The sequence below is a fragment of the Oryza sativa genome, chromosome 5 (assembly GCF_034140825.1).
Source record: "Oryza sativa Japonica Group chromosome 5, ASM3414082v1".
Taxonomy (NCBI): Eukaryota; Viridiplantae; Streptophyta; class Magnoliopsida; order Poales; family Poaceae; genus Oryza; species Oryza sativa.
The window spans coordinates 1,012,634-1,025,863 of record NC_089039.1 but is presented as its reverse complement, the minus strand read 5'-3'; the positions used below and the strand labels follow the sequence as shown (position 1 = coordinate 1,025,863).

The following is a 13,230-nucleotide window of genomic DNA, read 5'->3' as shown; positions in this document are numbered from 1 at the left end:
ATCCTGCTGGTTTTTTTTCTCACTGAAATGACAGACATGGTCTATCAATATACATATTTTTAACTCAAATATTTCAAACAAGTGCATACAAGGGGGCTGCATTGACTGGCTGAAAACCTTGTGCAAACTGAATAATCCATCTAAATTTTGGGAAACATCTGAATCTGGTTACGTTTTCTTCTTGAAAGCAGATTCTGGTTATGTTTTCAAATCAAGTACAGGGAATTCTGAAGTTGACTAAATCGACTTTCACAACAAAAATATTAGCCTGCTGCGCAAGCTATAACGTATTTGGTGTTACATTTCAATTTTCGGACACCTATTATATTTAGTGCTTTCTGAAATCAAATGTACCTAAAATAGGCTGCATATAGGCAACAAGTAGCCTTGGTAAGTTCAAAATGACGCAACTGAAGTGGTAAACCTGTGTCAAACTGAACAAATGACTGACGTGCATGATCAGATACAGCATCTCCAATCAAAACTAAGAAATAGATTCAGGTAAGATATTTGTCTGCAAGACGATCAGTATGACAATCTGTATGTAACAAGATATGTAGTGCCACCGAGCATGCCTTAAAACTAAACCACAGCAAATCTTGGGGTGTCAACAATATTCAGATCAATCCCCACAAAAAAAAAACAATATTCAGATCAAAACCATGTTTCAGATATTCAGTAGCATCACCACCAGGAAGGGCCCAGCATCGAAACATGGCTTTTAGCACGCAGGATTGATTATCTTGCAGTAAAAATAGGCTCTGCATCTGCGCTTGGTTGCGTTTTTCTGGTGTACTTGATAAGCAGTCCTTCAGAAGAGACACCAGGTACACGCAGATCCCTGATAATCAAAGAGATATGTTTAAATGCCAATTTCAATATGAGGAAATTTGGTAAATACCATCACAGAGATACATGAGTTGCAAAATACCATCGTATGTGATAATGATACGCGGGGCCTAGATAAATACGATGGTATTTTTAAACTCTGATTTTAGCAATGGTACCAGGTAAATTGGTCCAAAAAAAGATTGAAAATTGCTGTGAATCATACCTGATGTAAGGCTGCAGGTCTTTCCATTCCCACTTTGGCCGCTCTTGGAATAGTGCAGCAAACCTATCAGCTGGTGCCAATGGCAGATCAGCAACACTGAAAGCATGCACCCAGGTCTCCGCGCCAAGCTTTTCACACAGCACTTCCCCTTCAAGCATCTGAAGATCAGCGCGCATTCCTGAAGGAATGCTTCTCTCCCATTTACCCATGAAGTTCTCAAGCTTCATCTTCCCTGCACCAAGCGCTCTCCGAGCAAACTGCAAGCACACCCTCCTCTCATCAAGGCTCCAGCAACCTCTTGCTTCCTTGTCAACCTTTGTTCCAAATCTGTTGAGGCAATGGGTTACAATCTTGCGCATAAAACCATCAGATTCCATGACATCTAGCACATCATTTTCAGGCATTGAATTTAGTGACCAGTCATGCAAAACGGAATTGTGAAGGATCATGTCCAGAATCGTGTTCGCAGAACTGTCATCGACCATCCTCCAGAACCCATCAATCTCAACAGCTGATATGGAACTCAGTTGTTCTGTCAGCTCACCGTCACTGGCCTGAACAAGTTCACAAAGGTCCTGCCATGTGTAGAGCCCCTTTTGTTGCAAATCACTGCCAAGATCTTCATCAAGCACATAGGGTCTCTCATTGAGAAGTTTCCGAAGTTTATCAAGCCGTGGAGCTGTCCGGACCAATTCAATGTTACCTGATGCCACTTTGATGATAGAAGCTACAGCATCAGTGGCACTGGCAACATTATCATCACCATCGGCGCCATTGGGTCTTAAGGTTGGAGCAGCTGATTCACCAGGAGGTATCAGAAATACAGAATTGGAGTTGCCCACAAACTTCATGGCATATGTTGCAGAGGGTGTGCAGAGAACAGCTTCTTCTTCAGGGCGTCCCCTCACAGTCACCCTGCAGAAGCAAGAGAATCGTTAAGATTCACAAAATACAACAGTTCAGGTACAGGTACATTATTATCCAACAGTAGAACATCAGAGTACATACAATCATCCAGTTTGTTTCAGAAAGTTCAATGTGGCTAAAATGTTATTATGATTACTCTTGAATTAAATTAGTGATTCCTCGAACGGTTTATGTAAGCTTAAACTGTGCAAACAGAAACTACTTTTAGGCCAATTGTCTGTCTGAATCGAAATAATCAAACATAGTGAATACAAAAATCACAAGAACTGCGAATCGTCTTGTAAACACGGTCATGTTGCTTGAGATTGGGAGAAACTGAGATCGATCGAAAAGTATCTTACATATGAAGTTATGAACAAAGAAGGCTGCGATTATATACTAGGCAAGAAGAAACGCTCTTGATAAAGCGCACTCCAAGTTCTTGCTCGATTTGGGGGGTGGCAAAATAGCTCAGAGGGAAGGGAGAGGAGGAGAGCTTACCGGCCTTGTAGGAGATCGGGGAGGAGGTCGTCGGCGGCCTCGAGGAGGATGAGCTCATCGTGAGGACCAAACGCCTCGTGGTAGCACAGCGACAACGAGGCGCCGGCGCCGGCGAGGCCCAGCACCGCGTCGGCGCCGCCGCCGCCGCCGCCGCCGTCCCATTCCCTCTCGGATTGGGCCGCCGCGTCCTCCATCGCCGCATCCATGGATCGGAGATTCGGAGCTGTGGGATTTCCTCTCTCTACCCTTCCCTTTGCGCTGTTTCGATTTCCCGCGCCCTTTTTGTTTTGGTGGGTGTGTATTGCGCGGGAAATGCTCTGATTGGTGGGGTCAGGATGTCAGTCCCGGCAAACGGGATGGCATGAGACCGATGAATTGGACAATTTTTTTTATAAAAGAAATAGATTTTTATAATTTAGAAAATGGATGAGTTGGAATGTGAATCAAAGTTAACCGAAAACACTTTTCACTATAAGGTATACACATGCAACAATCGAGGGTTTATTTCTTGGTTGTTACATTTGATTTGTATGACAAGCTCACACTTAGCGTATGTTTGAAATGGAAACAGTATTCGCACAGTAATATAAATTCTGACTTTTATGCATTCTCATAGCTTGGTTAATTATGTTTTTTTTTAGCATTTGAGATGTTGGAGTTCACCGAATTTGAAGATGGAAGTTTGTTAGATCTCTCATTTGACTATAAAAGTTTAGCATCAATACAAATATGTGCAAGTGTGTTCTTAGTTATCAAATTTAAATCATGTTTATAGGACGACGCATAAGAACAGAACAATCCTACATGTATATTTACTTACTTTCATCAATACCCAACAACATTATGGATCTTCTCCCACACCAACGAACTTTCATCAATACCCAACAACATTATGGATCTTCTCCCACACCAACGAGCAATCTTGAGCAGCTGCTCATTTTCCAATTTCTCTCATTTTCCAATTTCTTTCCGCTGCTTTCTGCTGAGCGTGCTTTGCAGCACCTGGCGCGACACTCATTTTCCAATTTCTTTCCGCTGCTTTCTGCTGGGCGTGCTTTGCAGCACATGGCGCGACACCATATTTTCCAATTTCTTTCCGCTGCTTTCTGCTGGGCGTGCTTTGCAGCACATGGCGCGACACCATATTGTCGTTGTAAATATTATGTTTTTAACTTTGTTTTCTCCCAATCTTAATGAAATTGGTTGGCCAACGTTTGGCAGGCCTGAAAAAAAAAATACCCAACAACAATACGGTTTGTCTAGATCCGGAGCATGGCAAATCGTGGCAAAATATTTCAATGGAAAATCATTCAAATTTACATAGAATTTCAACAAAAGTTATAAACCACATGGTTTTGCGCTCCTCCTAAAATCATATCTCCTTATATGGTTTTGTCCATCATGTTTTGATTGTTTTTTTAATTAAAATGTTATTATACTATAAAGTTTATTCATCATGTTTTGGTTCAGGTGGTTCTCCAAACACACTCAGAAAGCACAAGGGGTTATTTCGCCTGCTCATCTAAAGATTGAATATGCATAGTACACATAACTCGTTGTTTGTCATTTTGATCTATTATAGTGATGATTACTCACGAAGTGATGATTACTCACGATTATTCGAATATTTCGGAACAACGGAGCTATATTTGTGGCACTTCTTTCCTTGCTAACAATAAAAAGTGAGGGTAGAAGCTAAAAAAATTCAGCACAAAAAAAACAATCAAAATCGGAGCCATGTCAGATTATCTGACAGCTTCCTTGTTCATCATACCGTCGTGCAGAGCATCACCTGCCGCGACCAGGATCGGCGGACCCACCACTCAGTGTCTGCGAACCCAGCCACTTCTTCTCCACTACTACCAACCTACACGGCCTCCTGTGCTTCCCACCAAGCACAAGCATCCGCGATGTTGTGTTCGTTTCTTCCTCCAAATCATCCATGGTCAGCAAGGAACAGCTCATTCTTGGCACAGCAAATGCAGGTAATGAACCTTCCTTGTTCTATGGTGTTTTTGGCAGCCTCAGCCTCTGTTTCAATTTCTCTATCCCTGCCAATGCAGCAATCAACATCAGATTGATTGTTGCTGCAACATGCATTTCTGAAACGAATTGTTCTGCTTAATTACAGGAAATGTGAAGATTGAAGAAGGTTATAAGCATGAGAAATAGAGGCTAACCGAGCTGAAGAATTCTCAAGGGCAGGGCAGGATGCTGCAGCGGGCGGCGAGCAACGCATACTCGTGGTGGTGGGCGAGCCACATCCGCACCAAGCAGTCCAAATGGCTCGACAACAATCTCCACGGTTTGTACCCTTCATCACACCATCTTCTCAGTCCATATGTATGCATGATCAACCTCTGCACATACAACACCCTGTTCAAAGAGGGTGCACATACAACACCCTGTTCAAAGAGGGAGGACAAAAAAGAAAGGATTTCAGATAGATCCGTTAATGGTGAAACAAAGTTATTCCGTTTTAACTACTACCCTGAAAAAATAGTTGAAATCTGAAGCATTTTGCACAGCTACAGAGAAAAACATTTTTTTTAGTATTGCTGTCTTGAGTTCTCATGTGAAATTGAGTCATGATTTATGAGTAGTACCATAGGTTTTAGATGTCATGCCAAAGAAATGATGTTCAGAACAGGATGCTGATTCCATGGAAGCTGGAAAAAACACCAGAAAAAAGAAGAGAGAAAACAATCTATACAGATTTTGCCTTAATTGATTTTCAGTTTTATAGTAAAAGCTGGAAGAAAGAAACAAACTAATGGAAAATTCCCTGAATTGTAGCTTTTGTTGGCATTGGTTTGCATGATGTTATCGTCAAATGGTAATATGTACAGCTCAGTTCAGTAATAATGCGTGAGCCACTTGACAACATAAATGTATGATAATATTAGTCATCCAGAGAAGGAAATAATTTGCTTTCCCTTCCAATTTTAATGTTCTTGGCCTAGCATATTTCTTGGTGAGAAAAATATCTACATAAGCATCAATAGCAAATAAAAAACAGCAAGCGTAAATTTCAAACAAGGCAAGCACATAAAGGAAAAGGACAAACCACTTTGATATCAACACCATATACCAAGCAAAATTGCTAACTTTTACACTTCTATTTGGAGTATCTTATAATATCTTCTAAAAACATATTTCTGCAATTACCCTTTATTTCTAACCGTTAAACAGCACGGTATTTTTTTATTGACTTTGCTGTTACTGTGAAGATATGGAGGACAGGGTCAAATTCATTCTCTTCCTCCTTGGGGAGGAAGCTGATTCCTTTGCAAAAAGGGCAGAGATGTATTACAAGAGGCGACCAGAGGTCATCAGTTCAGTGGAAGAGGCGTATCGGGCATACAGAGCACTTGCTGAACGCTACGACCACATATCAGGAGAGCTACACAAAGCAAACCATACTATTGCAACTGCTTTCCCTGACCAGGTCCAGTACTCAATGCTAGAAGAGGATGATGACAATCTTCCAAAGGCATTTACGGCGGTTGATCCTCGCAAAATCCACAAGTCAACAGTGGAAGGACTGATGAAAAAGAAAAAAGGAGAGAAATCAGGACTGAAAGATGGAGGCAAGAATTCTGGAGATAAAATCAACAAGGAGAATGCTCAAGAAGAGATAAGTAGGCTCCAGAAGGAGATATTAGTGTTGCAGACTCAGAAAGAGTTCCTCAAAAGCTCTTATGAGAGTGGAATGGCAAAGTACTGGGATCTTGAAAAGCAAATTAACGACATGCAGGAAGAAGTTTGTTACTTCCAAGAGGAGTTCAATGAAAGTGCAGTGCTTGAAGATAACGAAGCCAGGGCTTTAATGACAGCAACTGCCCTTAAATCCTGTCAAGAGACCATTATCAAATTGCAGGAACAGCAAAAGTTATCATTCAGTGAAGCAATGGTTGAGTCAGAAAGAGTCAGGTCTTCCAGAGATAAGCTGAAGAATATCATGAAAGTGCATGGGAAATCCCTACCAGACTTAGGAAAGTTTTTTGAGAAAACAGATTCAGTAAAGTTTGCAAATGAGAATGTGACAAATGATGGCAGTAATACAGTAGATGTTATGTACTCTATTAATCAGGAGAAAATTGAACTGCAAGCAACAGTAGATAAGATCAAAGAATACTTCCAGAAAGACTCTGAAGTTTCTGTGGTAGAGATGGCAGATAAAATTGATGCACTAGTCAATAAAGTTGTGGATTTGGAACTTATGGTTTCATCCCAGACTGCGCAATTAAACAGGCTGTGTCTTGAAAATACAGAACTTGAGAAGTCCTTGCACGAGCTGGAGGAAGAGAAGCCAGCACTAAACAGTGGTCCAGGTGAATCATATAGCAAGTTCAAGCAGGCAGAAGAGGACCTGATTAGAGTTCAGAATCTTGTGAGCTCCTTCCATGCAGAAGGAACTATAGTCCATTCAAATTTCACTGAAACAATAACTAGGTTCCGTGATGTTTCAGATATGCTATTGTCGCCTCTTCTTGAGCACCACCAAGATGGTTCTGCTCCCATGCCGAGTGACGAAACAACACCATCCATTGACATGGAAACATCAAGCGAGCATGATAAAACAAACTCAGAAAATGAAGTAGACGAATTACCTGAACATTCGAAAGAACTGGAACCAGCAGATCTCTGTGATGACAACCACTCATCTAGTGGTTATCCTGAGACAAAGGCAGAAAACTGCTATCGTGGAGATGGATCAGAGGATCTGTGGTATAGTGCACTTGAAGATAAGTCGAGCTTTGCAGCTGCATCAGTAAATGAGGAAGAATCAGGAAATGCAGATAATGATTCATCTCGTGATCACAACAACAGAGGAGAAGATCATGCTCCTGAAATAGCTAGTGACGATGGGAGCAGCAAGCAACAATATACTGTACAATCTCATGAGAAGCCTATATTAGAACGACTGCATCATATTTCCTCTAATGACCCAGGAGATCATAATGCGAAAAAAGAAGAGAATGAGCAAGATTTATCAATATCAGATGAAAGCATCTCTGAAGGCAACTCGGAGCAAAAGATTAATAAAGCAGGCAATTCATGTATCACAGCAGATACAGCTCCTATTAGTAGAAAAGTTGATGAGGTTGGCGATCAAGAGGAAAACATGATTAAGCTACAGCAGCTGCTTATGAATGGGCTTCAAGATAAGGAAAAGGTACTATTAACCGAGTACACCTCTATACTCCGAAATTATAAGAATGAGAAGAGAAAGCTTACAGAAGTGGAGACAAAGAATCAGGAACGTTTGAATGAGATGTCAGCTATGATAAGTGAGCTACGCTCTGCAAATTCAATGAAGGATGAGAAAATTAGGTCACTGCTTGAACTCCTGAATGCTGTACTTGACAAAGATGTATCAGGAAATGGGCACCAAATGAACCCAACAACGTCCTTCAGTTCGATAAGCAGGACATTCAGGGGTCACCGAAGGACCCCAAGCTTTTCACCTGGTCATCAAAGGAAACAAAGTGTTTCCTCCATTTCCAGAATAATTCTCGAATCCCCTAAGGAAGATGATGCATTGTATGATACCGTTACAGATCAAGAAAGCCTAATTTTGGAGGACATCAAATTGATCGATGTTGTCAAGATGGAGAATGCCTCGCCGCTTGAAGAGAAGTTCAGACAAGACATTGATGCACTTCTGGAGGAGAACTTAGAATTCTGGATGAAGTTCAGCACATCATTCCAACAGATCCAAGGGTTTCAGACCAAGTACGAGCAACTACAACCTGAGATTGGGAAGCTAACAAACAAGGACAAGCTCAAGACAAATAATGGCCGTGCGGATGATCCATCAGCAAAGGGTGACTCAAATGCCATAGAAAAACGGCTAAGAGAACTCAAGATAGAACTACAAGTATGGTTGGAACAGAATGCCATGCTCAAAGGGGAGCTCCAGTATAGGTTCGCTTCCCTCTGCAGCATACAAGAGGAAATTGAAGCAACCATGGAGATGGGTGCAGACCCTGAGGAAGGAGCTCATTTCACTTCATATCAAGCTGCAAAATTCCAAGGGGAGGTTATGAACATGAAACAGGAGAACAACAAGGTTGCTGATGAACTGCAATCTGGTCTGGATCATATAAAAGGGCTCCAAGCAGAAATTGAAAAGGTCATTGAAAAGATAGTCGAGAGAACTAGCTTATCGGAGGCCAAAGGAAGCAGCACCTGGAAAAATGCACCCTCTAGAACAAGAGTGCCACTCCGGCTATTCCTCTTTCCAGCCAAGAAAAAGAAGCCGTCACTATTGGCATGTGTAAACCCGGCTCTTCAGAAACAGCATAGTGACATGGTATTCTTCACTAAATGAATTAGGTACTCCTGTCTATCTGTCTAATGCAAAAGTGATAAAATTTCAGCTATGTTCTTATGAGTTGGTGGAATACTGGACTAACCCGCTCCCTGTTTTGATGATCAGGCCTTCTGGATGTAACCAGATTCGTCATCGAGCTAATTAGGTGCATAGCAGGTCAGAAAACAAGACTTAAAAATGATCAAATGATGACATGTTGTAGCCAAATGCCATAGACGGCTCCGTTCACATTGTTAGTGTTTACTAAACACATGCCTGTATTCCATGGGGATTACTATAAGATGTACTTTAAGGTGTATTTAAGTACATTTTTGACAAGAAAGTATATTTGTCAGTAGAACATTGCAGATTGTGAGATCATTCAGAAGATATATTCATAGTTAATTCTTTCAACAAAACAAAATCGTTTCAGGATATAATTCTTTTTCGGCGGGCCAATTGCATTGGGATTTAGCTTGTGCTGTTGGGTAAGAATAAACCGTTCTGTGTTGGGAGTTTATAGGCACGCACCTGACACTTGCGAGGCAAGCATTCCGTCGAGCAGGTATCGAGCATTGCCGTCGACACGAATAGCCCACCCATCCCCCAAGCCCCGGCCGGGATGATCAACTCTTCACCATCCAACGCAGGGGATGGAGGAACGAAGCAGTAGCACAAGAGGGGAAACGGGATCGCCAGCGGCCGGCGGCCACCGCGCGCCATGAATCCCTCGCTCCCTCTCTCTCTCTCTCCGCCTCTCCCCAGTTTGAGCCGCGAACGAGCGTGACAGATGGGCCCTGCAGAAACGGGCCTCAAGTAGATGGGCCGAGAATAAGGCCCACACGGTCCCCACCTCCCCTGCCACGTGGCGGCGCGTCGTCGTTTGCACGCAGCTCGACGTGACGGGAATATATCTATCCATCCATAAGAGCAGGTACAATAGCAGGCTATAATAAGCCAGCTATAAATATATTTTAAACATATAAATGAGAAGAGAGAAGGACAACGGGCTATAGATTTATAGACAGCTGTAGCACGGACTCTAAGACACAGTGTGTGTATGATATGTGGGACCATATATCAATAGTGTGGTATGTAACTATTGTATGAATGAGCTATTAGATTGGCTATAGATGAATTAAAGCTAATAGTTGGCTATACTATTAAACTTGCTCTAAGCGATCGTTTCGAAAACGACATATTTGTAAATAGAAAATAATTTGTGAATAAAATTTTTATATACATGTTCTTAGTGATGGTATATCCGTAAATGGAAAGTAATTTATAAATAAATTTTTTATACACGTGTTCCTAGCAATCCAATAACAAAGACTGAAAAATAAAGTTCAATAAAAAAAACCTCAAAATCAGCTTTAAATTTAAAGTTGAAAATTTAAATTTTAGCTAATAAGCATAAGTATAAGTAAAAAAAATTCCCTCTGTCCAAAAAAAAATCTAGTACTGATGTGATATATTCTAATACAATAAATTTGGACAGAGATATGTCCAGATTCGTACACGTTGGTTTTTTATAAGATAGAGGGAGTAGACCTTATCTCTCCTACGCCATGTAGGCCCCACCTCACCACAACCGTCAGTTTTCCTTGCTTGCTTCGCCGCGTTGCCTTTTTTATTTTCTCTTTCCTTCCAGGACGACGCGCTCTCCACGCGCTCGCGCGTCTCCATGGGCCCCACATGTCAGTGACGCGGCGCACAAGGTCAAAGCCTATCCGGTTCGTCCCACCCACCCAGCTGGGCCCCACGCGGCAGTGACACGCAACGGACGTGGCCGCCTCCTATATAGGCGGAGGAGACATCGCCCGCAGAATTGCAGAGCACCAATCAATCCTTCCTCCCAGCCAAGATCTTTCTTCCTCCTCCTCGTCTTCAGGACTCAATTCGTCTTCTGGTACGCCCGAATTCTCCTCATCGTAGAAATCATCTGTGTTGGGTGTTGCTGTGCGTTTTATTATTAATTGGTCGAAAGAAATTGGGGATACAGACTGATGTGGGGAATTGATCTGAGAAATAATCCATCCATTCATTCATCAGGGATCATATATGGCCTGGTGTTCGTTTGATCTTGTAAGCTTGTTTGTTCCGGATTTTAGTGCTACCAGAGATCCGGAAAACATCGTAGTTTCGGCTTGTTTCCTGGTGAAATAATCTGGTAGTATATGAATCAAGTTGGCAACACTTCTCTAAAAAGAAAATCAAGCTGGCAACCATTCTCTCGTGTGTTGAGATATGATTAGTTATTAGTTGTCACGCGTTGAATGCCTTGTTTCTGTTCAAGTATTTGCACGTTAGTCATGTTCTAGAGTCAGAATTTTGCAACGAGGATTGGTATGGTAGGTACAACTACTTTTATATTTCCCAGTAGGATATGGCTAAGATCGGAGCTGTCTTTCGGTACTATATAGATGCCTCCACGCCTGTTCATTGCACAACATCAATGGTTGGTTTTCTGATGAGAGTGGATCGTTTCATGTATTGGAAATATCAAAGATTTATTTCATGCCATCTCATTCCAATTTCAAGAATTCAGTTTGCTCATACCATGATCATCCTACTTTGTTTCAGATAGCTTAGCTTGATTGGGGTGGGTGACAATGGGAGGTGGCAAGGACAAGCATGACGAGAGCGACAAGGGGCTCTTCTCTAACATGATGCACGGCGTTGCCGGCGGCCATGGGTATCCTCCTCACCAGGGATACCCTCCTCAGGGCTACCCGCCGCCGCCGGGAGCGTACCCGCCTCCTCCGGGGGCTTATCCCCCTCCTCCTGGGGCTTACCCTCCACCACCTGGGGCATACCCTCCACAGCATGGGTACCCTCAGCCTGGTGGCTACCCTCCACCTGGTGGTTACCCCCAACATGGTGGCTACCCTCCTGCGGGCTACCCCGGATCATCTGGGCACCAGGGTATGTAATTCTTGTTCACTTATGTGCTATTAAGGTTCTGTTCTTGTCATTTTTGTACAATTCTTGTTGAACTTTTAAGCAAATTCAGTATTGAGTTGAATTGTGGTAATTCCCTCCTGTTGGACCATGCATGATATATGATGCTGATCATGCTGTATCACCTATGCCGTGATATGTGAAGTTTTTATCTTTATTGCAATCATTTGCGCTCATGATGCCAACTCCATTCTTACCACTTCGTCTTAGTTGAATGCATGATGTTTCTTCTCCAATTATTAGATGCCATTATGTGTGTTTTTAATCTACATCGTACTGCAATTCCTGCTGAACTCGAGTAAACACCTCTGCATTTTGCACATATTCTGAATTTTAGGATTGATTTGGATTACTCTAGTTCCCTTCTGTTGTACCATACCACATACAACTCTTGATGCTTCATCTACACTTTAGATGCCATACTATGCGTATTTTTTGTTACCATCATTGAACTGTTTCAGCAAAATGGTGTGACTCTGTTCTCAGCGTTCTATCCTTAGAGAGTTTCTAATGTAATGTTGCAGGCGGCCATGGGAGTAGCGGTGGAGGACACATGGGAGCAATGCTGGCTGGAGGCGCCGCTGCGGCTGCTGCAGCCTATGGGGCACACAAGATCTCTTCTCATGGCCATGGTGGACACATGGGCTATGGAGGCCATGGAGGCTTTGGTGGTTACGGCCATGGCTACGGCGGTCACCACGGCGGCAAGTTCAAGCATGGCAAGCACGGCCACCATGGCAAGTTCAAGCATGGCAAGCATGGGCACGGCATGTTCGGTGGTGGCAAGTTCAAGAAGTGGAAGTAATGCGCATGATCTGATCATGCTGGAACTCTGTTTAGGCTTTAACTGAAGTGCTTGCGCTTGGCTGGTTAAAAGCCTAAAAAAAGCCTCTCGAATGTATCTAAGCAGGATGGAGCTTTGCTCAGTTGCTGCTCCCATCCTTCCTCTATGATTTGGTACTCTAGTATGTGGCTCAGTGACAATATGGCTTGCTAATAATTAATTAAATACCTTCTGACGCTTATGCACATCTGTGTTCTAATGTTCTATAGCCTGATAGATATGATGTGTTGAAACCTTCTTTGCTGCTTTTCTTTCTTCTGTGAAAGTTTATGTTACCATTTATTGGTAACTGCTGTCTCCTGGGACATAATTGTTGGTTTCTGATTGTGAATTTATAAATTTTTAAAATTTTGGATGTGCAATGCAACATTAGACTGGGGAGATCCAGATTTTTTTCAGAGATCTGAGCTCTTCTCGACTTCTCCTAGCCTCCTGATATAGTTATAAAAGTGGTCAGAACTAATAAGATAGATAAGTTGTCATATATGTTGACAAATTGTCATTGTATCCCTATAATTTGGATGGAGGTATATTCTTCTTTGCGGAGTTGATTGATAAGTACCCTTTATGTAATTGTGGTTATGAATTAAAGTTTGTTTTAGTCTGGTGTTGACTAGTACTCTCTCTGTTTCATATTATAAGATT

General features: G+C 42.2%; 3 protein-coding genes and 1 long non-coding RNA gene across 5 annotated transcripts; 2 read left to right on the top strand and 2 right to left on the bottom strand.

Annotated features, from left to right (window-relative positions):
• Positions 1-473: 473 nt before the first annotated feature.
• Positions 474-2,718, bottom strand: LOC4337640 (uncharacterized). The gene is made up of 3 exons (XM_015783331.3): positions 2,462-2,718; positions 1,055-1,969; positions 474-841 (listed from the first exon to the last, which is right to left on the bottom strand). Exons 1-3 carry the CDS (start codon positions 2,665-2,667, stop codon positions 739-741), a joined length of 1,224 nt encoding a protein of 407 aa, XP_015638817.1. The 5' UTR covers positions 2,668-2,718; the 3' UTR covers positions 474-738.
• A 1,283-nt stretch (positions 2,719-4,001) lies between these two features.
• On the bottom strand, positions 4,002-9,568 carry LOC112939006 (uncharacterized). The gene is made up of 4 exons (XR_010741231.1): positions 9,312-9,568; positions 7,075-7,227; positions 4,642-4,866; positions 4,002-4,512 (listed from the first exon to the last, which is right to left on the bottom strand). It is a non-coding gene; the product is annotated as an uncharacterized lncRNA (long non-coding RNA).
• On the top strand, positions 5,570-9,199 carry LOC107277721 (protein NETWORKED 2D). The gene is made up of 2 exons (XM_026025460.2): positions 5,570-8,803; positions 8,907-9,199. Exon 1 carries the CDS (start codon positions 5,694-5,696, stop codon positions 8,796-8,798), a length of 3,105 nt encoding a protein of 1,034 aa, XP_025881245.2. The 5' UTR covers positions 5,570-5,693; the 3' UTR covers positions 8,799-8,803; positions 8,907-9,199.
• Positions 9,569-10,610: 1,042 nt separating the features above from the next.
• LOC4337638 (glycine-rich protein A3) lies at positions 10,611-12,770 on the top strand. 2 transcript variants are annotated; one of them, XM_015784555.3, is made up of 3 exons: positions 10,611-10,689; positions 11,364-11,705; positions 12,266-12,770. In XM_015784555.3, the coding sequence occupies exons 2-3, from the start codon at positions 11,393-11,395 to the stop codon at positions 12,544-12,546; spliced, it is 594 nt and encodes a 197-aa protein (XP_015640041.1). In that variant the 5' UTR covers positions 10,611-10,689; positions 11,364-11,392; the 3' UTR covers positions 12,547-12,770. The 2 variants fall into 2 exon arrangements, with proteins under 2 accessions (XP_015640041.1, XP_066167162.1); XM_066311065.1 differs by having other exon boundaries at positions 10,611-11,270.
• The last annotated feature ends 460 nt before the right edge of the window (positions 12,771-13,230 follow it).